This window comes from Cebus imitator, unplaced genomic scaffold (assembly GCF_001604975.1).
Source record: "Cebus imitator isolate Cc_AM_T3 unplaced genomic scaffold, Cebus_imitator-1.0 Scaffold323, whole genome shotgun sequence".
Taxonomy (NCBI): Eukaryota; Metazoa; Chordata; class Mammalia; order Primates; family Cebidae; genus Cebus; species Cebus imitator.
The window spans coordinates 399,363-420,891 of NW_016107638.1; the positions used below are offsets into that span (position 1 = coordinate 399,363).

A 21,529-nucleotide genomic window follows, 5' to 3' on the forward strand; every position below is an offset into this window, starting at 1 on the left:
TGCACTCGCTATTATATTAACTCTTAACACACAGTTCTTTAATTACAAACACTAATTCCAGATGACAATTTTTCTACATGAAGTGAGCTTTTCCTCTAACATCAAACAAAAAGGGCACAGGGAGAAGCCAAGCAGGGTGGATTCCTCGCTCCCCACTCACGGTGCCCACCGCCCCATGAATGAGCCCAGCATTTCTCCTTTTGGGCACCTGCGGTTCCTGGTGACAGGAACTGAGAGTTTTCCCTTCAGTCACTCTTAGCACGAAGAACTAGCGCTGCTGTTGGCTTCCCTCCATTTGTTATTTCTTCCCAGACAATGCACTGCTGATAACAAGAGAGCCCAGACACCTGATGGAATTTTACCTCTCCCAGCAAATAGCCTAAGCAGAAGGATGTCAGCAAGGGGGGGGCCCAAGGAGGATGCACCTGCTCACCATGGGGTTTGCTGTGGGTGTCATGAGGAGGCTTGGCAACGCTGAAGACAATAAAGCATGCTTTCCTAGAAAAAAAAATGTTGGATTAAGGACTAAAATATGGTCATTTTTCACCCCAAGGAAGACCTGTCCTTATTACTAAATGTACTGGCTTCAGACACATGGAAGAGAGTCTGAGAATGTTTTGAGGAGGAATGTTGCTGGAGGTAAATTATGGCCTAGGAAATCAGCTGAATGATAGACTGTATGGATTTCCCCAGGTCACACTGTTTTCCATTCGTCTTCTAAATGGAAACATGTCAGCATATTAAAAGATGATTTTATACAAGGATTACCAATTTCAAATAAATAAACAAATAGATTTCAACTGCACCCAGATTGGCTGGAGATAAAATAAGGAGTACTGCAGCTCGATGGGCCAGCACAGACAGGAGCCCTGGGGGTGTCCTCCTCTGAGACCGATGAAGTGACAATAGACCCCAGTGAAGTGGTAGACAAAACCCTTCCTGAGCCCCTTCTAGCCCAAGGATTCCAGTTATTCTCTGCACTTAGACCCCATGGGGTTAATTATGAATAATTACAAACAATGAAAACATTTAAGACTACAGATTAAACCGTGAGTTGCTGTTCTCTGCCTGTTCACCCCCAATTATTTCTAATCCTGCTATTTCCTGATGAGAACACAGACTTAACCTGATATTCTACTTCATTTTTGGAAAATCTCTTGAAGCTGCTTTAGACAAGCTGAGGAAATGACATCATCACCCCTTGCTGGCTGCAGGAGTGACTGAGCACTTGGGTTTGGGTGGGACTGAGCCGCTGGTGAACGCAGAAGGTGTGACACTACAGCTCTAGAGAACTGGACCCCAGAACCACTCTGTTCTCCAAGTCAGAGTGACATTCACTCCTCAGTTGCCAGTGAGTTACAGAGGAGTCATGTCAAACTCAAATTTAACTCGTGTGTGTCCAGAAAGCAGAATGAGTGGTAGTGAAAATCAGTCCAGACATCCTGCCCATCCTTGCAAGTGATGATCACAGAGACTGGAATGAAAATGAGAACCTGCCAGGTCCCCCATCAGTCCCAGTTCCCATGTGCTGAGTGTGTTTCCGGTGTCCAAAGATACACACTTTCAGACTGCACGGCTCTGAACACAGCCTTCTCCTTCCTCCTCTACAGAAAGAGCTGCTGTCCCTTCCAGTGCTGGGGCGGACAACTGGCCAAGGTGACAGATGGTCAGCACTGTGCCTTTGTATCAGCAAAGGCCACCACACCTGGACAGATCGGTCAGTAAGCGGTGCTGGCTCTGGCTCATGAGATTAGAGGAGGATGTCACCTCTGGCCAGGTCACTCAGAAAAAGTCTCCCTCTGGGCACCTACAGCCCCAGCACAGCTTCAAATGTAAAAAATGAGTTCTACCTAATTTTTTTATTGTACTTTAGGTTCTGGGGTACATGTGCAGATCATGCAGGATTGTTGCATACGTACATACATGGCAAGGTGCTTTGCTGCCTCCATCCCCCCATCACCTATATCTGGCATTTCTCCACACGTTATCCCTCCTCACCTCCCACTGTCCTTACCCTGTCCCCCCGCAACAGACCCCAGTGTGTGATGCTCCCCTCCCTGTGTCCATGTGTTCTCACTGTTCTAACAACTGCCTATGAGTGAGAACATGCAGTGTTTGATTTTCTGTTCTTGTGTCAGTTTGCTGAGAATGATGGTTTCCAGATTCATCCATGTCCCTACAAAGGACATGAACTCATTGTTTTTTATGGCTGCATAGTATACCGTGGTGTGTACGTGCCACATTTTCCTTGTCCAGTCTATCATCAAGGGGCATTTAGGTTGGTCCCAGGTCCTTGCTATTGTAAACAGTACCACAATGAACATACGTGTGCATGTCTTTATAATAGAATGATTTATAATCCTTTGGGTATATATCCAGTAATGGGATTGCTGGGTCAAATGGAATTTCTATTTCTAGATCCTTAAGGAATCGCCACACTGTCTTCCACAATGGTTGAACTAATTTACATTCCCACCAACAGTGTAAAAGTGTTCCTATTTCTCCACATCCTCTCCAGCATCTGTTGTCTCCAGATTTTTTAATGGATTCACTGAGCAGTGGTACATCGGGCCCCACACAGGCCTTCCGGGGACTTCAGGGATCATTCTCTTATACACGCTTTACATCTTATGCCTTGTCTTCAGGACCAGGTCACCAGGTGAGATGGGATTCTGGGAGATCCAGTTCTAGTTCAGGAAGGGCACAGTGTACGTGCTCCCAGGAAAATGTGTTAATAGAAAACTCTTCTGAATCCCCCAAAGAATCACATAGCATCCCCCAAACACAGAGGGCCAGGGGTGTTTTGGCAATGAGGGTTTGCTCTGACAAGAACAAGAACCAGAAATAAGGACACCTCTTTCCTGTGTTACTAAAACAAGTAAACTGTGAAGAGGGCAGGATTTGTTTGAGGCTTTTCATAACATAAATACAAGTGACAACTAATGCAGTAGATTGATCCCTTTTTTTTTTTTTCTGAAGGACACTATATTTTGCCCTTCTGTCAGTGCTGGGAAAGGGAATGCATTCCATTTTCCTTGGTGGAAGCTGGAAGATATAAATGGCAGAGGCTGCAGTGGACACAGGCCGTTTTGCCTGCACAGCATCTGTTCCTTCTGAAACCAGCATCCCTGATCATCCTCTGGGAGTCCCCTCTCCTCCACATGTTCTGGATGAAGCTGACCTCACTGCCATTTCAAGGAGGGTGGGGTGGGAGACTATGACCCAGGCCTAAGCCAGTCAGCATATTCTGTACGCCCAGACAGAAAATGACTCATGGAAGGTGCATGGATCAATGTGAGGAGTCCTGCCCAGCCCCAGCGTGGGAGATGATAAGAGAAAGGAGCTCCCTCTTTTCTACACAGGCTGCTGAGGACTGAGCATGCAACCCTAGAAGCATGGCAGCCACCTTCGCACCAGGAGCAGGCTAACACAAAGAGGACAGGGTCAAATGCAGAGATTCCCACTGACATCAAGTGAGCACCTGGACCAAACCAGTTCCGAAGCAAAGTTTCCCCTGGAGCTTCCACTGCAAGAGAGGAAAAAGAAACACATGCCTTTCTTGGCTGAAGTTATTTTGAGTTGGGTTTTCTCTCACGCAATCAATAGAATCCTAACAACGGAGGGACTCAACGTCAGAAGCAGAACGAGGGCAGGCAGGAACTCAGGCCTTTCCCTCCTGGTCCTGACACCTGCTGGGCTGGGTGCCAATGAAGCAGCAGCCACATGTTTGTGAGTGCCTACATGCTGTCATTTTGGTGCATTCACTTGGGGACAAAATGAAAATAGAATTGTAGGGGGAAGGTGAATATTAATTTTAAAAGTGGCTAAGAACCACTGGATTCTTACCATATGCCACGCATTGTGCTAATGGCTTTACATGCCTTTTCTCATTTTATCATCCCAACACCACCCCCAGAGAGGGTATAGTATTATTTTTATCCATTTTACAGAGCAAACAAAACGATTTGAGAGATTAAGACAAAAAGGTTATACAGTACCCATTTCCATTTATGTGGACTCTCTAAACAGGTAAAAACAGAAAGTAGATTAGTGGTTGCCAGGATCTGGGAGAGGGAGGATGGGGAGTGACTGGTTATTGGGTCTGGGGTTTCCTTTTGAGAGGATGAAATGTTTCTGAACCAGGTAGAGGTGGTGGTACCAAGTGCTACTGAATTGTTCATTTTTAAATGGTTATGTTATGTTATACGAATTTGACCTCAATTTTTAAAAATGACTTCCCAAAGTCTCATGGTTCATTATGGCACAATGAAGATTTGAACCCCAGTCTACCTACCTACAGGCCCCTGCCCTGAACAAACTGCCTTGTGCTGAGTAGGAAGAGGTATCTTTAGGGCTTTCCAAGGACCCATCAGAGTCTAGTCCCTGGGAGGCACACGGTTAACATTTGTTGATCAAAAACACTAATGGACCTGGAATATTTGCCATCCAAAACCTTTGATAATCCTCTTTCACATATGCCTTGATACTCCATGATGATCAACAGAACAATATCCATCTCAGAGTCACTCTAGTAAATTGTTAACTCCTCTATCTCAGGGAACAGGTGTTCTACACACAACTGTGTTTGTAAGGTTCATTAGGACACATCATGCCTGCAGTGCAGATAGCTGTAACGGGAGAGTGGGAGACGGGAAATGCTGGGAAAGGAGGCAGATACCAGGGTGATCCCTGGGAACAGACAGTGGATCTGCCCCAGCCCTTCACACTCACTGACCAATGGCAGCAGTAAAGTACATGGCGATCTCATCTGGAGTCAGGGCCCGCTCCCAGATGATGAACTCATCGAAAGCGCCGTTCTCATAACACTTGGCCTGGTCCTGCTCAGACCCTATCACGAGGTTGACGTTGGACTCCCCATAGGCATGAGACACTTTTCCACTCGGGTCAGAGGTGCTCAGGGTCCCGTTGACGTAGACTTTCAGGCCCTCCTGGGATTTCCATGTAAATAGGACATGAGTCCAATAGGGGCCTGGAAAAGAGTAAAGATCACCATTCTGAGTGCTGTGGTTACGAGCTCCCCTTGCACGGGTTTTTCCTGCTTGTAGCCACAACCTTCTTTCTTAAGATGATCAATCACTATTAACTTTGGTGAGTTCTAATACAGGGCCTAACACAGACCTGACTTTCCCCAGTCCTTTGGAGCAGAGGAAAGACATTATCCTTTTATCCCCATGCCCTCAATTCCAAAAGCAGTTCAAGGAGACTCCTTATTATCAACATAGTAGTTACAAATGTAAATGCTCACAAGCAAATGTGATTAAAATATTTGAAAAATAGCAGAGCACAAGTGCCAACCAATCAGACCAGAAGCTCAGCCAAGAATAAAATGGTCAGGAACAAGGCAAGGATGTCCCCTCTTACTACTCCTTTTCAACGTTGTACTGAAAGTCCTAACTAATGCAGTAAGGCAAAAAAGAAAATAAGAACAAACATATTGGGAAGGATGCAATAAAACTATATTTATTCACAGATGACATGACTGTCCATGTAGAAAATCCAAAAGAATCAACAACAAAACTGAAACTAATAAGTGAGCATAGCAAGATTGCAGGCTACAAGGTTAATATACAAGTCAATTGCTCTCTATCTGCCAGCAACAAACAAGTAGAATTTACAATTTTAAAAAACTTTACCATTGCCATTCGTGCCAAAAAAAGAAAAAGAAATACATATAAATCTAATAATACATGTATATAAGCTATATATGAAGAAAACTATAAAACTGAGGAAAGAAATTAAAGAGGAACTAAATAAATGGAGACATATTCCATATTCATGGATAGAAAGACACAATGTTGTGAAGATGTCAGTTCTTCCCAAATTGATCTATATCTTCAACACAATCCCAATCAAAAATCTCATCAAGCTATTCTGCGGATATTGATAAACTATGGAGAGAGAAGAGAGTCAGAACAGCCAATGCAATATTGCAGGAGAAACACGGGAGGAACGCCACTACCCAATTTCAGGACTTACTATGAAAAGTGACAGTAGTCAAGATAGTGTGGCACTGTGGGAAAAAAAAAAAAAACAGACAAACAGATCTGTGGGACAGAATAGACAGTCCAGAGATAGACCAACAAAAATACAGTCAACTGATCTTTGACAAAAGGGAAAAGGCAGTACAATGAAACAAAAAGGGTCTTTTAAACAAATGGTGCTGCAACAACTGAATATCCACATTCAAAAAAAAGAACCTTAAACCTGTCATAAAAATTAATTCAAAATGGACTATAGGTCTAATATAAAATGAAAAACTATAAACCCACCAGAAGATAACATAGGAAAAACAACTAGATGACCTTGGGTTTAGTGATGGCTTATTAGATCCAACACCAAAGGCACAATCCATGAAAGCAATAATTGACAAGGTGGACTTCATTACAACTAAAAAATTCTGCTCTGTGAAAGACGCTGTCAAGACAATGAGAAGACAAGCCACAAATAGGTAGAAAATATTTGCAAAAAATATGATAAAGGACGATTATCCAAAATAGACCCAAAAAACTCTTAAAATTCAACAATAAGAAAATAAAATCTGCATTTTGGGAGGCTGAGATGGGAGAATTGCTTGAAGCCAGAAGTTTGAGACCAGCCTGGGCAACCAAGCAAGATCTCACCTGTACAAAAACTTTTAAAAAGTTTTATCGCAGCTACTTGGGCAACTGAGGTGGGAGGATCAGCTAAACCCAGGAGATAAAGGCTGCAGTAAGCTATGATTCCACTACTGTACTCCAGCCTGGATGACAGATCCTGTCAGAAAGGAGGGGAGGAGTGGGGAGGGCAGGGCAGGGAAGGGCAGAGCAGGGGAGGGGAGGGGAGGGCAGGGCAAGGCAGAGCAGGGGAGGGGAGGGGAGGCAATCCAATTTTTTAAATGGGCAAAAAAGACCTACCTCACCAACACATAGAATATACAGCAACAAGAGTGAATGCTGATGTGAACAATGGACTTGGGGTGACAATGGTGTGTCACTGCAGGTGCATCAAATGTAACAAATGGACCACTCTGGTGGGAGAATGTCCATAGTGGGTGTGGTTGTGCCTGTGTGGAGGTGGAGGGTAATGGGAATTCTCTGAACTTTCCACTCAATATTCTGTGAATTTAAAACTGTTCTAAAAAATAAAGTCTATTAAAAACAGTAACAGCAATGCAGGCATTCCGCGGCACCCACACACCCAGTCTGCAGGGGCCAAGAAGCGGGTGAGCACAGTAACTGGCTTTCCCTGAGGACGTGGCTTCTATGCTGACTAAAGTGAACAAGAGTGTGAAGAGTGGCTGCCCCATCACCAGGAGGCAGCCCCTACTCACCCCCACCCGTCAGTAACACAGGAGATACAGACCCTGCCTTGCCAGTCTTTTTACTGTCAAGAGAAATTGGAAAATCTTAATTTTAAAATAAAATCATAACTAATGATCATAAATCATTCCAAATTTTTTTTTACAAACACAGCCTAGGCAATCACAATATAGGACCTCAAACCCCATATAAAGACCCAACTCAGCCCACAGGCCATTGGCATCAACCTCTGTTCGAAGCTAGGGCGTTATGATGTTAACCAACATGGCAGTGCCTTGCTGGGCAAGACCAATCTCCCTGCTCATTCAGGAACCTCTATCAATCAGCTTTTGTGTTACTCTTTTCTCTGGCACAAGGACCACGCCCTCAACAAGAATATTCATCAGATTTTGACTGTCAATTCCCCCACAAAGGGTCCCCTTTGTTCTGCCAGTGTTTGTGGTAAGCCGTCCTCCTGAGCTTGCTGCTGGAAAGAACAGGGCAGCCCTTTTAAAGGACACACATCACCTCCAGCCAGCCATGCATCATAGATCACCCAGAATGACATCGGGGCTTCTTGCTCAAGATTGTGCAACTTTCTGATAATTTTGAGTCTCTGGAGAACGCTTGGATCATGGGTCAGTCCAAAGTATTACTGTCCCGAGTTTGAAAGCAAGAATAGCAAACACCTTCAATGCACAAAGGAAAACATACTGCCAGACAGAAGTGTTTCCCATTCTCGCCCTTTCCCTGGGTAGAAAAGCAGCCAGGGTTGAGCACACTTCACCTTAAAGCATGTTCAAGGTCAAAGAACCTAATGAGTGCCTGAAACCATGTTCCATCAGCCCAAGGAGCACAGAGATAAGACGCTTACAATCAGAACTCTGATAGCAAGTGGAACAGGAGGGTCATGGACAAGGTTCAGATGGTTCTGTGTCAGAGTAGGGAGGCAGAAATAATCTGACCTTAGGGATCACAGAAGGCAAATTCTAAGCAGATGTTTGCTGAATTGCCCCCACTAAGCTGGTCCAAGCACACCGAGCACCCCCAGAGGGCAAACACCTTCCGGACTCACTGTGCCATCATTCCAGTCTTTATGCAGAGCAACCTGCTTAGTTCTCACAGTCACCCTGTGACGTGATTCTGTTATACTGTCATATTATGAATGAGGAAACTGAGGCACAGAGCAGTTAGGGAAGGTGCCCAGGTTCACACGACTACCAGCATACAGAGGCAGTATTTGATCCAGCCTGTTTGGCTCCAGAGTTCATGCTTTTTAATAACTGGGCCATGCAGCCTCCAGAGCCAGAAAATGGACTCCCCTTAAATACGTCAAAGATGTTTCCTACTGAAGGAAACCATCCTAGGCTTTTGTGCTGCCCCCTCCACCTCTGCCCTTCCCTTGTTGGGCTCCAGTCCTATCTGCCCCCCACCCCATCCCACCCTGAGTCCTTCTGCGTGCCCAGCCATCTGTTCCCCTTCTCCAGCTTCCACTTCAGACCTTTCAGCCTCCTGCCTCACAGCTGTCTCTCAACACCCACCTGCGCCAGGAGGCAGTGGCATCCCTGGGCTCCTCGGGCTGCGCTGGAGCCAGTGTTGTCACTCACCTGGGGGACTGAAGGAGGCCTCCCATGTCTTGGAATTGTCGCGCGTGTACAGCTCCACGGAGCCTCTGCCATCACTGGAGCAGACCTTAAACCCGTTGGAGATGACCTGTCCCCCATATGCAGAAGGGACTGGTCTAGACTGTTCTCCTTGTGTCTTCCAGAAAAAGGAAAATGTGACCCCTGAGGAGAGGAAGGTCAAAAGATCAGTTATTCACAGAGGGCAGGGGACCTGACTTTTCAGAAGTACATGGTTCTCTTTGCTTTTTATTTTTATTTATTTTCATTTATTTATTTTTTTGAGACAGTCTCTGTTATCAGGTGCCAGGGTGGAGTGCAGTGGCACGATCTCGGCTCACCACAACCTCTGCCTCCCAGGTTCAAGCAATTCTCCTGCCTCAGCCTCCCAAGTAGCTGGGACTACAGGCACGCACCACCACGCCCAGCTAATTTTTTTTTGGTATTTTTAGTAGAGACGGGGTTTCACCATTTTGGCGAGGATGGTCTCAATCTCCTGACCTCGTGATCCTCCCACCTCAGCCTCCCAAAGTGCTGGGATTACAGGCATGAGCCACCGCGCCCAGCCTGCTTTTTATTTTTCATTTGGAAAGCATTTTGTCCCCCTTCTTAAGACACTGTATGTTCAGTTCAGAAAAGCCAGACAGTAATATTTGCTTGTGTTTATTAAGGTCTCACACAGCTCCAGGCACTTTTCTAGGAGTTTTAAATGAATTTAAAAAGTACAAAAACCTTGGTTCATCCCCATTATACAGATGAAGGAACTAAGACTAGTTCACTCAAGGTCACCAGTGACTGATGAAGATCGCTGCAGCCCCAGGCAGTCCCACCCAGGAGCATGCAACTGTGAAAGACCTAAACCCTCCAGGTCTCTCTCCTGTTTCTCCAGAAATGTGGTTAGGATAGCTCCTTCCTAAGCCTCTTCTATAAATAGATTTTACAAAGACATGAAGTATCTCATGCATACTGGTTTATAAACAATAGTTGTATAAAATTTACTCCGCCATGAACTTCCGCCAATGTCTATAAATACACTTTCACTTTGTCATTTTTATGTCTGTGCAGTGCTTCATTCTAAACAGGCATCACCGTCTTTTTCTAAAGCAACAACGCCCTGTTGCTGGATCTTAAGGTTTTCTTCCACTTTTTGAAGAAATTTTCAAACAGAACTTGAAGAAAATTTTTTTGCATGTCAGATTATATGCCTTTAGGATACATTCCCAAGAGGGGATTTCTTGCCAAAGGGAAGCACGCTTTGAAGGTTTTTGATATCTTCAATGTTCATTTCCGACAGTTGAATCCAGAGAGGCCAGCAGCTGAAGCCTTTGTTAAGACCCCAGTCTGCACATCTGTGGTAAGTCCTGACCCTGGGCCCCATGCTGCGGGGGAGGAGGGGTTCCACGTGGACTAAATGGCCTGAACAATGCACATTAGCGTGAACGAGCTGGCTCATTAGTTCATGCTGCCTCTGCCACCAGAAGCAAACAGAACATCCCTCAAATCTGTTGTGGCAGTATATTACAGTGTATTACGACACTTAGATATTATACCTTTGTGGGTTCAAAGTCCTACTATGACCAACGTAAACATGAAAAAATTGTAATTTTTATGATCCTAATGTGGGATTTCTCCATCTTTTACTATAAAAAAAAGCTGCAGGCCAGGCGCCGTGCCTCACCCCTATAAACTCAGCATTTTGGGAGGCCAAGGCAGGCAGATCACCTGAGGTCAAGACCAGCCTGGCCAACATAATGAAACCCCATCTCTACTAAAAATACAAAAATTAGCCGGCTGTGGTGGCATGCGTCTGTCCCAGCTACTCGAGAGGTTGAGGCAGGAGAATCGTTTGAACCCAGGAGGTGGAGGTTGCAGTGAGCTGAGATCACGCCACTGTACTCCAGCCTGAGTGACACAGCAAGACTCCATCTCAAGAAAAAAAAAAAGGAACTGCAGAAGCCCAGTTCCCCCTACCTGTCCTGCACACACATCCACTGGTCTGGGGGCCAGGCTCCCGCGGAAGGGGCAGTCAGGCAGGGCCTGGCTGGAGGCTCCGTGGAGCTTGGGCCTCTCTGGCGTTGCAATTTGAAGCTCTGTGCAGTTGTCTGTATTCTACTTCTCTGCCTCAGTAGCATCGGCCCACCTGGCCTTTGTGTATAAACTCGTGTGTGTGTGTGTGTGTGTGTGTGTGTGCGCGCGCGCGCGCGCGCGTGCGTGTGTGCGTGCGTGCATGCGTGTGTGTGTGTGTGATGCTAGCTGCCTGCCTGGACTCTGCCTGTGATGGCTGGAAATACATCCAGCTGTCTCACCACCGCCAAGCCCAGCCTGGGCACCTTGGTAAGAGGGTTCAATGGTGCTGAGAGAGCACACATGCCCAGCACTGGTCCAAACAGGCCCATGATAGGATGGTGGGCAGTGGGGAGAGGCAGAGGGATATCTGTCCTGGGCCTTATTTCTATAAATGGTGCCAAATTTATAGATTTTAGCCCTTACCTTGAAATGAGGTTATGGACACAGTCTTAGTGAGTCACTGAATTCAAAGAACACATTTGTCATTCGTGTATAAGGTGGTGTCTCATTGCCAACCGTCCTTTCTGTGATGCCTTATGAATTAACATATCTGTTAGAAGTCCTTCAAATGTCGTGTGACAAGATATCACAACAATTATATCTTCATGGGTTCAAAGCCCTCGTAGGAATGAAAAACACACCATAAATTTTATAACCCTGGTATGGAATTTCCCAATTTCATTTTTTTTAAAGAAGAACCTCAGAAAAAACTAGAAGGGCCTGGACCTTTGTGGAGCCCTGAGAGGCTCCAGGGTACAGCTCCAAGTCCTGTGGGGTCTGTCCTTAGGGCTACTGGGAAAAGCAAAAAGCCCTCACAAGTGCCCAGTGATGAGGGTCACCGCGGAATTGTGTGACTGTGGGGGCAGCCCACAGGCCTAGGGCAGCTGACGGTGGCGTCCCGGGACCTGGCCAGCACCCCACCACACTTACCTTATGAGTGGGCTCCCTGCAATATCCGCCTGCGTTCTCAGGGCACAGAGGCCAGGACAAACCCCCAGGCCTCTGCCACTTCTCTCCACACTCAGAGGCAACCCATCTCACAAGGAAGTGAGCACAGTGCATTGTGAAATTCTGTTATGAAACAAATTCCCAGTAGGATTCATGAAAGTTAATTTTTTCCAAAAACTTTGCTGCATTTTAAAATTCCTTTCACTCAATTCAAACTGAGCCTGTCTTGGCCAAATGCCTTTCTGTTCAGGAAGAAAAATAAAAATAAGAAAATTCCATGTGGTGTTAGGTAAGGGTAGATAGAAGGCCGTCCTCGGTGCCTATAACCAAGCCTTTCATTTTTGTTAACTCAACCCACCAAACGATGGCTTCCACCTGAGCAACAGCTTACATTTAGCTATCAATTCATGTCTTCACGGAGTCATAAAAAAATTCACAATGTGCCTTCAGTATGAGCCTTTTAAGGAACTTTGCCTCACGGAGTTGGGTCATCAATGCAAACAAGGAAAACGCTGAAGGAAAAAGAAATAACCATAATATTCACAAACTAATTTGATGATTTTTTCTTGTTATGAGCATTGAATCCTAAAACATCCAAAAAATAAAATGAGGAAAGATCTTTCTCCACAAGACGAAAAAAAGGAAAAATAAAAATCTAGAAGTCATAAGAAAAGACTAATAAATTTGAGTGCATAAATATAATATTCTGCAAGGCAAAAAAAAAAATTTACCATAACAAACTCAAAGACAGACAACCATCTAGGAAAAAAAATACTTGTCATAGATTTAACAAATGAGAAGTTAATTCCCTTCATATGTGAAGACCACCGCATGAAAAAAAGGATGATTTCTAGCAGGTAATGAGAACTTATATGGGCTGAGGCTAACTCTTCCCAACAACCTATGTATTAGGGGTCACTACTGTCCCCATTTCACAGGGGAGAAAACTGAAGCACAGGGAGGTTAGATAACTTGACCAAGGCCACACAGCTGGTCTGTGACGAGTGAGGACTTGCACCCAGGCCGCCTGGATCTGGAGCCTGCATTTGTGATTGCTGTGCCGTGACTGCTGCGCTGCTCTTCCCAGGCCCACAGACCCAGCACGGTGCAAGAGCACTCAACACACGCCAAAGCAGCAACGACGGCCCAGGAGGGCACGACCTTCTGCAGGCATGTGGGCCCACCCGGTGTCCGTGCCCCCACGCCAGTACCACAGCCCACACACCCGAAGGCTGACGCAGGCTGGGCCGATCAGAATCACCAAGACTGGCCCAGGCAGGGGAAGGCTCAGCTGGCAAAACCAGAACTTGGAGCTTCTGAGCGGATGCTGCTCCCACACCAGGAAAGCAGCCTTGAGAACACAGCCGGAGCTAGGCAGGGACAGTAGCTGATGGCCACTGAGCACCCGGACCAGCCTGTGGCCCGCCGCGTTTCCCAAAGAGCCATGATGCTGCGCCTCCCACAGGCTTCCATGCAAGACTCAGAGCCCATTTCCAGCTGCCTGGCCTTGGCCCTTGCTGGCCCTGTGCCACGTGTGACCTGGAGAAGACACTTGTTTGCATATCAAGTCTTTAAAATTCTCACTCCTGCCGGGCGCGGTGGCTCACGCCTGTAATCCCAGCACTTTGGGAGGCCGAGGCAGGTGGATCACGAGGTCAAGAGATCGAGACCATCCTGGTCAACATGGTGAAACCCCGTCTCTACTAAAAATACAAAAAATTAGCTGGGCATGGTGGTGCGTGCCTGTAATCCCAGCTACTCAGGAGGCTGAGGCAGGAGAATTGCCTGCACCCAGGAGGCGGAGGTTGTGGTGAGCCGAGATTGCGCCATTGCACTCCAGCCTGGGTAACAAGAGTGAAACTCCATCTCAAAAAAAAAAAAAAAAAAAAAAAAAAAAAATTCTCACTCCTGCCCCACCCAAAAGACCCACTTTAATCGGTTCTGAAATGCCTGGGGCTGTGCACCACTCACTTTCCCCACAGGAATAAGAAATTTTTCCCTTTCCCCTTTCCGTGCTCCTCTAAGAAAGCCACACGCAGGCCATCCTGGGGAATGGCCACTGCCTTTAGCCGCAGCAAGGAACAGCAGAGTCCTGCAGGCTGAGGACATCTGGAAAAGGCTGGCCCTGCCTAAGGTGGGGGTGTCACTCCTTACCCCTGACCGGCTGCGGCCAGTGGGGTACAGGGGAGGAGTTCTGATATTTTTAGAGAAGTCAGAAGTATAGGTTTTTAAATAAAACTTTCCCATATATAAAGTTTGAATTTTTTGAGATGGGGTCTTGCCCTGTAGTCGAGGCTGGAGGGCAGTGGTACAACATGGCTCACTGCAGGCTTGACCTTCTGGGCTTAAGTGTTCCTCCCGCCTTGGCCTCCTGAGTAGCTGGGACCACAGGTGCACACCAGCATGCCCTGGTAATTTTTTTTATCTTAAGACACAGTCTCACTTTGTGTGGTGTGATCTCAGCTCCCTGCAACCTCTGCTTCCCAGGTTCAAATGATTCTCCTGCCTCAGCCTGGGATTTCAGGCACAGGCCACTATGCCTGGCCATTTTTTTTTTTTTTGTAGAGATGGGGTCTCCCTATGTTGCCCAGGCTGTTCTGAAACTCCTAGGTTCAAGGAATCCTCCTGCCTCAGCCTCCTAAAGTGCTGGAATTACAGGTATGAGCCATCGTGCCCGCCAGAGTGGAAGGTTAATTTTAAAAGAAAAACACTAAAAGCACCGTGAGAGGCTCCATTTCTGGAAACCTGGTGGGCTAGGGTATTTGGATCTGCCCACCTGGTTGGAGACAATCTACAGAGTCTCACTATAAAAACAGAAGATCAACACAGCACCCACCAACCCAGCACGTATAGTCAGCCGCAGCCAGTTCCGGGATGTGGTATCACGTGAGATGCGAGAATCACCTGGGGAGAACGGCTAAAAGCTGTTCACAGATTCCAGGCCTCACCCACTGAGACTTGGAACCAGCACGTCCAGGTTGGGGCTGGGAGCTGCCGCAGTCTGCAGCCTGCGATTGCCGCTGCCCAGGCCCTATGAGCTGTGCTTGGAGACGCGCTGTACCACAGCATCGTGCAGCTCAGGCTCATCCTGCATCCTCTCTGGGCCTCAGTTTCCCCATCTGTTCAAGGAGTGTGCTTAGTGAATGCTTCTCTGAGGATCACCTGCTTCACAGGCCTCCGAGCCCCCGACCCCAGATCCCCTGAGGAAGACGGTAGCTGGATCCCCATTTGTCCCCCAGGTCCCTCTGGAAATTCCTATCCTGAAACTCCACCTGCAAATATTTTAGCACATCGTTGACAGTTTTTTTAATTTAGGAAATGAATGCAAAGGGGAAAAAAGTCAACCAGAAGCTGAGAAGAGGGGAAGGGCTATTCGGAGATGTTCCAGCTGCTGCTCCGGGACTGCAGGAGCCCCCTAGGGTTTATAAGCAGAGGAGGTTCCTAATGTGTGTGAGAAAAATGTGAAGGAAACATTCACAGAGGGAGGAAGGTGAAGCTGAGGGGCTAATCAAAGAGGCTGCCTTTCCCAGGAGCTACCAGTAATGCTGGAACTTGAAGCAATGGGCGGAAGTTACTTGAGACAGAATTTAGCCCAATATCAGAAATAAGACACTAAAAGTCAGAGGAGTCCAACAATGCAATAGGCTTCTTTTTCTGCCGCTGTCCATGCTTTTACTTATTGTACCAAATAACATTATCTTAACTGACACAGCAATAAATCAGAGGAAGAAATGAGAGTAAGAGAGAATTACCTAATGATTTGCACCTTGGTGCTGGAAATGACCTTTTTTGGATTTTATGCAATCAGTTTTCTTTCATCTAACTTTATTTTACTGTGGTCAGAAACTTCACATGAGATCTACCTCCTAGCAACATCCTTGAGTGTATGGTCAGTATTGACTACAGGGTCAGTGTTGGAGAAATGACTTCTCCAGGAGTCGTGAGTGGCCCTTGTTCAGTATTCCCTGGATGGAGATGCATTCAATGTGCAGCATCTATGCTGTGCCAGGCCCTGAGAACTCAGCAGTGGCGAGACAGACTCAGTGCTCATCCTCACTGAGCTGAAGACCAAGTAAGGGAGAAAGAAATGACAGGCCATCATCAGCGGTGCAAGTTCTAGGAAGAAATGTAGAGGGAGTGATGAGGACGTGAGACAAAGGACTTCACCTGGACTAGAGCTCATCCCTCTAAAGATTACACTTGAGCTGAGCCTTCAAGGTCTCCAGGTAGGTGAAAGAAGGTGCTAGAACATTCCAGCAAGGGACCCTTCCTATTTTCAGTTTCCCCACCTGTGTGCTCACTGGCCAGGGGAGTTGAAAGGGAGAATCCTGAGTATTGGAGGAACAGGCTGTGTTTTCTAAGCTTAACGTTCAAGAATATTCAGGGATCCAAATAGTCTTTTTCTCTACAATGTCCTCCAAAGCTTCCCCCATTAGCAGCAAGTGGCCTCACGAAAATGTCCCCAGAAGGCACTGTCTGCCAAAAGACAGGACCCATGGTAGCTACTAGAATGGAGGCAGGCAGACAAGCAGCAGAGAGAGGCTGGAAGAAGCAGGGGTGGTGGGAGGGCCTAGAGCAGGGGCTGCAGCAGGGACCTCTGCCTTCTATGGGCAGCCTAGGGGGACAGCCTCGTTTCTCAGCTTCAACCCTGGCTCCTAAAACATTATTTATTTCAAAATCAGCTGAAAATATGAACAAAGACCACATGCGGATTTGGAAGTAAGAAATATAAAAGCCTTGGGCCTGCCGGGCAGAGGCTGGGAAGCCTTTCTCTATTAAACTGTTGCTTTTGTTGTAACAGATGATGTTTGTGCCCACGGGAGTGAGTGTGGAGGCGGGCTCACGCAACACATCTGAAAAGGCAAATCCAATGCTTCCCATGCTTTTATCATTCACAACTTTCATCAGATCTGAATACTACCTGAATTACGATTCTTAGGGAATATTTTCCTTTAAATCAACCCATTTTTAAAGCTCACTGCTTACTGGAATCTCTTAAATAATATATATAAAAACACATTTCTGTGTTTAAAAATACAATGCGCCCATTGTATTTTTGTTTTACTTGTTCCAAGGACCCCAAGAAGACCTCATCTAACTCCTGCTACATGGGCTTTAATTTGGAAAATGCTGGGTAGCTCTTCCCTGTTCGCCTCTTGTTCTCCCTGCACACAGAAATACAAGCTCATCAGGGCCCCAGGAGAGTCCGCGTGAGCCCAGATTATGGCAGAGAAAGTGGGAAAGGCACGCAGTGACCCTTGCGCAGGCTCGCGGCTCCCCCGCCCCCTGTCACCTGGTGAGGCTGAACTCAAGACCCAGCCGGCACAATGAGAAAGGCCCCACCTCTCCTCCGTATCTGCATCAGGCCTCCAGAGAGCATCCTCTCACCCAGCCAGCATTCAGTGAAGGTTTCCTAGCTTCGTTTCCTTTCTTTTCGTTTTTCTTTAAATTAGAGACAAAGTGTGAGTTTGAACACCTGGGCTCATGCAGTCGTCCTGCCTCTGCCTCCCAAAGCACTGGGATTACAAGTGTGAGCCACCGCACCCCCAGCTTTTACATCTGGTCATGCTCTAAAGAGAGTGGCCACACAAAAAATATCTTATACGTTCCACTTAACCACGACACACAAGAAATTATCCACTGTGGAACACGAAGCCCGAGTTCATGGCTCTTTCTGACGCCCAGGTTGTTGGGGGATGAAATGAGTGAATACATGTTCTGGAATTAGAAGCAGAGCAGAGTCGACAAGGATTGGTGCAGAGTTGGGGCTCAATACAGCATGCAGCTGTTACGGCCAGCTCAGCCACAACAGCCCGTCAGAGGGGCACCCTCAAAGCAGGCCACGTGGTGTTCTTATTAGAAAAGATATCCGAGTGAAGAAGGGGAAGCTTGGAATCATTAACACAGGAGAGATAAACCCAAACGGCCTCTCGACAGCTGGACCAACCATGCAGCAGGAATACACTGTGACGGCTCTTTCAGTCTTCACAGCAGCTCCATGGAAAAGTGCTTCTATTGACTCACTTTACAGGTAAGACTTTTCAGAGGGAGGAAGTGGCTGCCCACAGAATGGGTCAGAGCCGGGAGTGGAACCCAGGCCTTCTGGCCCCAGAGCTCATGCTGTGGACAGGCTCTGCTCAACCTGAAGATGGATGGAAGAGTCAAGAAGTCTGGTGGGGACTGAGAAGAACTGGAGATGGAAGCCCAGTGCCACCACCACTTAGCTCCAGCCAGCCAGAGAAGTCAGGAGATACTTCTCAAGAAAAACTGCAAATCTGTGAAAATCTCCTATTTTTCAATGTTGACAGCTAATTTTAAAACATTAGCCCCATGCCTGTCCAACTGAACACAGCCACTGGCCAGAATCAGCGCAAAGGCCGCTCATGTGTGACCTCAGCGTGCAGATAAAACTTGTCCAGTAGCTTTAATTTCCCGCTGATCCCATCACAGTCTCCCTTCCCAGGTATGTAATCTGTGATCGTCCCAGCCATCAGGACCCCTGGCACCTGCACCATCCTTGTCCTCCAATGAGATCAACTGCAATGTGGTTGCTGGAGCTTTCAGGATGCCTCTACTCCAAAGAGAAGCCGCTCCCTAAAAACCCAGAAAAAGCCACCGCAGAGACACCCACCCTTCCCAAATCCAAGGCAAGGAAGGGGCGACCCAGGAGCACATATTACTCTCTAGTACTCTCCCCTGCCACCAAGCCCACGCAAGCCCATGGTTGTTTTTTACTTTGTAAAAATAAATAAGCCTGGGATGTTTATGAAGCTGTTTGAATTCAGGAACAGCTCAAACTATGAGTTTGTAAACATGACCATGGGTTTAGGGCCTTATAACCATTGCTCAAAATTCTGGTTTCCACAAAGCCCAAAACACATCCTCCCACATGTTTTTGCCTTACTAAGCTTTTGTTTATTTTTATTGGAACGTAGTCCATATTGTCCTAGAATCGTGTACAATGAACTCATCACAGAAGGCCATCTGATGTCCAAAACGCCTTAGAGCTTCATACAAGGCCTGCATTAAGCTTTGTTCCTCCCTAGAGATCATAATTTTCATTTTGCCTATGAGAAAGGAACTTGAAAGCTCCGAGTTGGTTTGGATGACAGAGAACGATTTCCCAGAAAATTCGCAATGTGGCCCAGATGTGCACGGCCTGAAGCCTAGATCCCAGATAGCAGGTTACACTTCACCTAGTAAAAGCAAACGAAAGCAAGTCGAGTCCGGCTTTTCTTCTGCGTCTCTGTGCACTGCCCACAGCATTACTTTAGCCACAGACGTGCACCACTTGCCGGGACAGTTCTAGCCACGGCCCAGCCCCTCTCGATGAACATAAAAGAACCAAAACCAGGCACAAGTGTTAGTGGGTGGCCCCGCCTGCTCACCATCAACATCCCAGAGCCAGAAATAACACCACAGGAGCCATGCCATCAATTTCCTTCCCACCAGTGCCACGGCCCTATCCAACACCCAGCGTGACATCACTGAGTCTGTTTTTCAGAAAGGTTTTTTTTTCCTCCTTTATGAGATTAAGTATTTTGATCTCACATCTCTATAAGGAGATGTTATAACTTCAGCCTCCAGGACAAGTCTCTGCTTAGCAATCTCCCTGCCTGTATTCCTCCCTCCCCACCCTGCAATCCATTAACATTCTGACACATTCTCACACATTCTGCAACTGATGAGAACCTCAGGTTCACAACTGCCAGTTACCAGAGGAGCAGGTGCTCCCTGACAGTGAAATGCATATAAAGATGCCACAGGGATCAGCCACTCACCTTCAGGGCCACACTGCTCTGGCTTGCTAATGCAGGAGCTATTGTACCTGCCGTAATAGAGAAGCGTGACTCCCTTTTCCTCTTTCAGGTAAATGCCTTTGTTGACCTTCCCTTCCATAATATCTAAGGAAGAAAAATGACAACATAATATGTTAATAACCTTCTGAGATTAAAAGTCTGAAGATATGTGTCAGACCTACAAATAACTTATGTGTAAGTATGCAGTATTATTTTCTAATTATATAACATCATAGATTATTCTATATTAATATTCATAGCATCAGTAATATTTATTAGTAATTAAATTCTAAATAATGCATGTTAGATTAAACATTAATATTGAATTATATTCACATATTTGTATATAATATGCATGTATTACATACAAACACATACAGTCCTTTGCATATGCATTTCACATTGCATATCATGTCGCATGATAACGTGAGAATTGTGATATTTGCCAACAGATGGGTTATCAAGCTTGGTGTGATAACAGCCTCCTCTCCTGGACTTTGCACCGACCTGCTTTTTGAGCCCTCCCCACTCCCGTCCTCACGCTGAGTGTTCCAAGTGGAACATTTCAGTCCAAGTGTGAATGTGAAACTACAGCTGAATTCCTTCTCCTTTTGAGTTTTAACTGAAATCCCCTGATCCTAGACAGGTGGATTCGGGATTTTAGCAGAACTCATCTTCAGGCGCTAGGAGGAAAACCTCAGGTAACATTTTGCATAGTCCCAGGAGAGCCTGCAGGTGACAAGACCAGCTGGCCACAAATCCCGAGGGGCCCTGCCCAACTAATCATCTTGTCCTGTCCCGTTCCCATGGCCAAAGTATCTGACGGTGAGGGTGTGGGGTAAATGGTTTACAGAATAGATTAATGAAGGCTATAAAAATCAGGAGTGAGCAGGCTTTTATTAGGAACTGGGGTCATATCGCTCAGAGATCTTTGCTAACATACAGGCCGAGGAGAAGGATGCCTATGCCTCTGGCAGCCGTCGGCCCAGCTGAAGACACGTGGGAGAGCTAACAGGGTCTGTGGACCTGACCACAACCCCAGCTCAGGCTTTCTAGCTCCACTGTCACAGGGATAACCAACTCGAGGGACCTCCATGTTTTTCCTTACTGCTTTTACGCTCATTTTTAAATTTTATCCCATCTTTCTGGGGGAGACCTATATATTGCAAAGTTAAATGGATCGCTAGTGGTTGCGTAAATGGGCTACGCTGTGTAAACCCCTAAGTCATACTGTTTGATTGGCAACATTAATTTTGGAAGCCAGTCATCTCACAGTTGAAAGAGCAGTTAGCTTACGTGCTGAAAAGGATCACAGGATAAGACTGATAGGGTCAGAACTGGCTTCTACACTGATCTAGTAAATGCCTCAGTTGCTACTACCCTTTTGCTCTGAGTTTCACAAGAAAAGTATAAGCCATGTAGGCTCCGGAGGTCATCAAATAAGACAGTAATCTAGCCATGATTCTCATGGATGTATGTTTCACAAACAGCTTCCAATGATTTTTTTTTTAATTCAGCTACAGAAGAAATGCTGATTTTAATGTTTTTAAGAAATCAAATGTTTGATGAGGTATTTTTAAATGAACCTGAGTTTTCCATTAAAATGGTACGCTTTTCCTCCCTCAAAGAAGATAATCCATCCTCTTGCATCTATTTTGTTCTGAAAACAAGCGGCTGACTTAGAAGACCCCTGGGAACTGAAGGAATATATATACCCTCCAGTTTAGTGGTCCCCAACCTTTTTGGCACCAGGGACCAGTTTCATGGAAGACAATTTTTCCATGAATGGGGTGGG

The 21,529-nt window shown here is 46.3% G+C and overlaps 1 protein-coding gene across 2 annotated transcripts in view; it reads right to left on the reverse strand.

Moving 5' to 3' along the window:
- ADGRD1 (adhesion G protein-coupled receptor D1) overlaps positions 1 to 21,529 on the reverse strand; it is a 175,261-nt gene that overhangs the window by 136,096 nt on the left and 17,636 nt on the right. For both annotated transcript variants that reach the window (XM_037729923.1, XM_017504508.2), the window contains 4 exons: positions 19,717 to 19,839; positions 8,906 to 9,085; positions 4,736 to 4,990; positions 434 to 498 (listed from right to left, as the gene is read on the reverse strand). In XM_037729923.1, the coding sequence (XP_037585851.1) occupies positions 434 to 498; positions 4,736 to 4,990; positions 8,906 to 9,085; positions 19,717 to 19,839 (623 nt within the window). The remainder of the gene's footprint in view (positions 1 to 433; positions 499 to 4,735; positions 4,991 to 8,905; positions 9,086 to 19,716; positions 19,840 to 21,529) is intronic.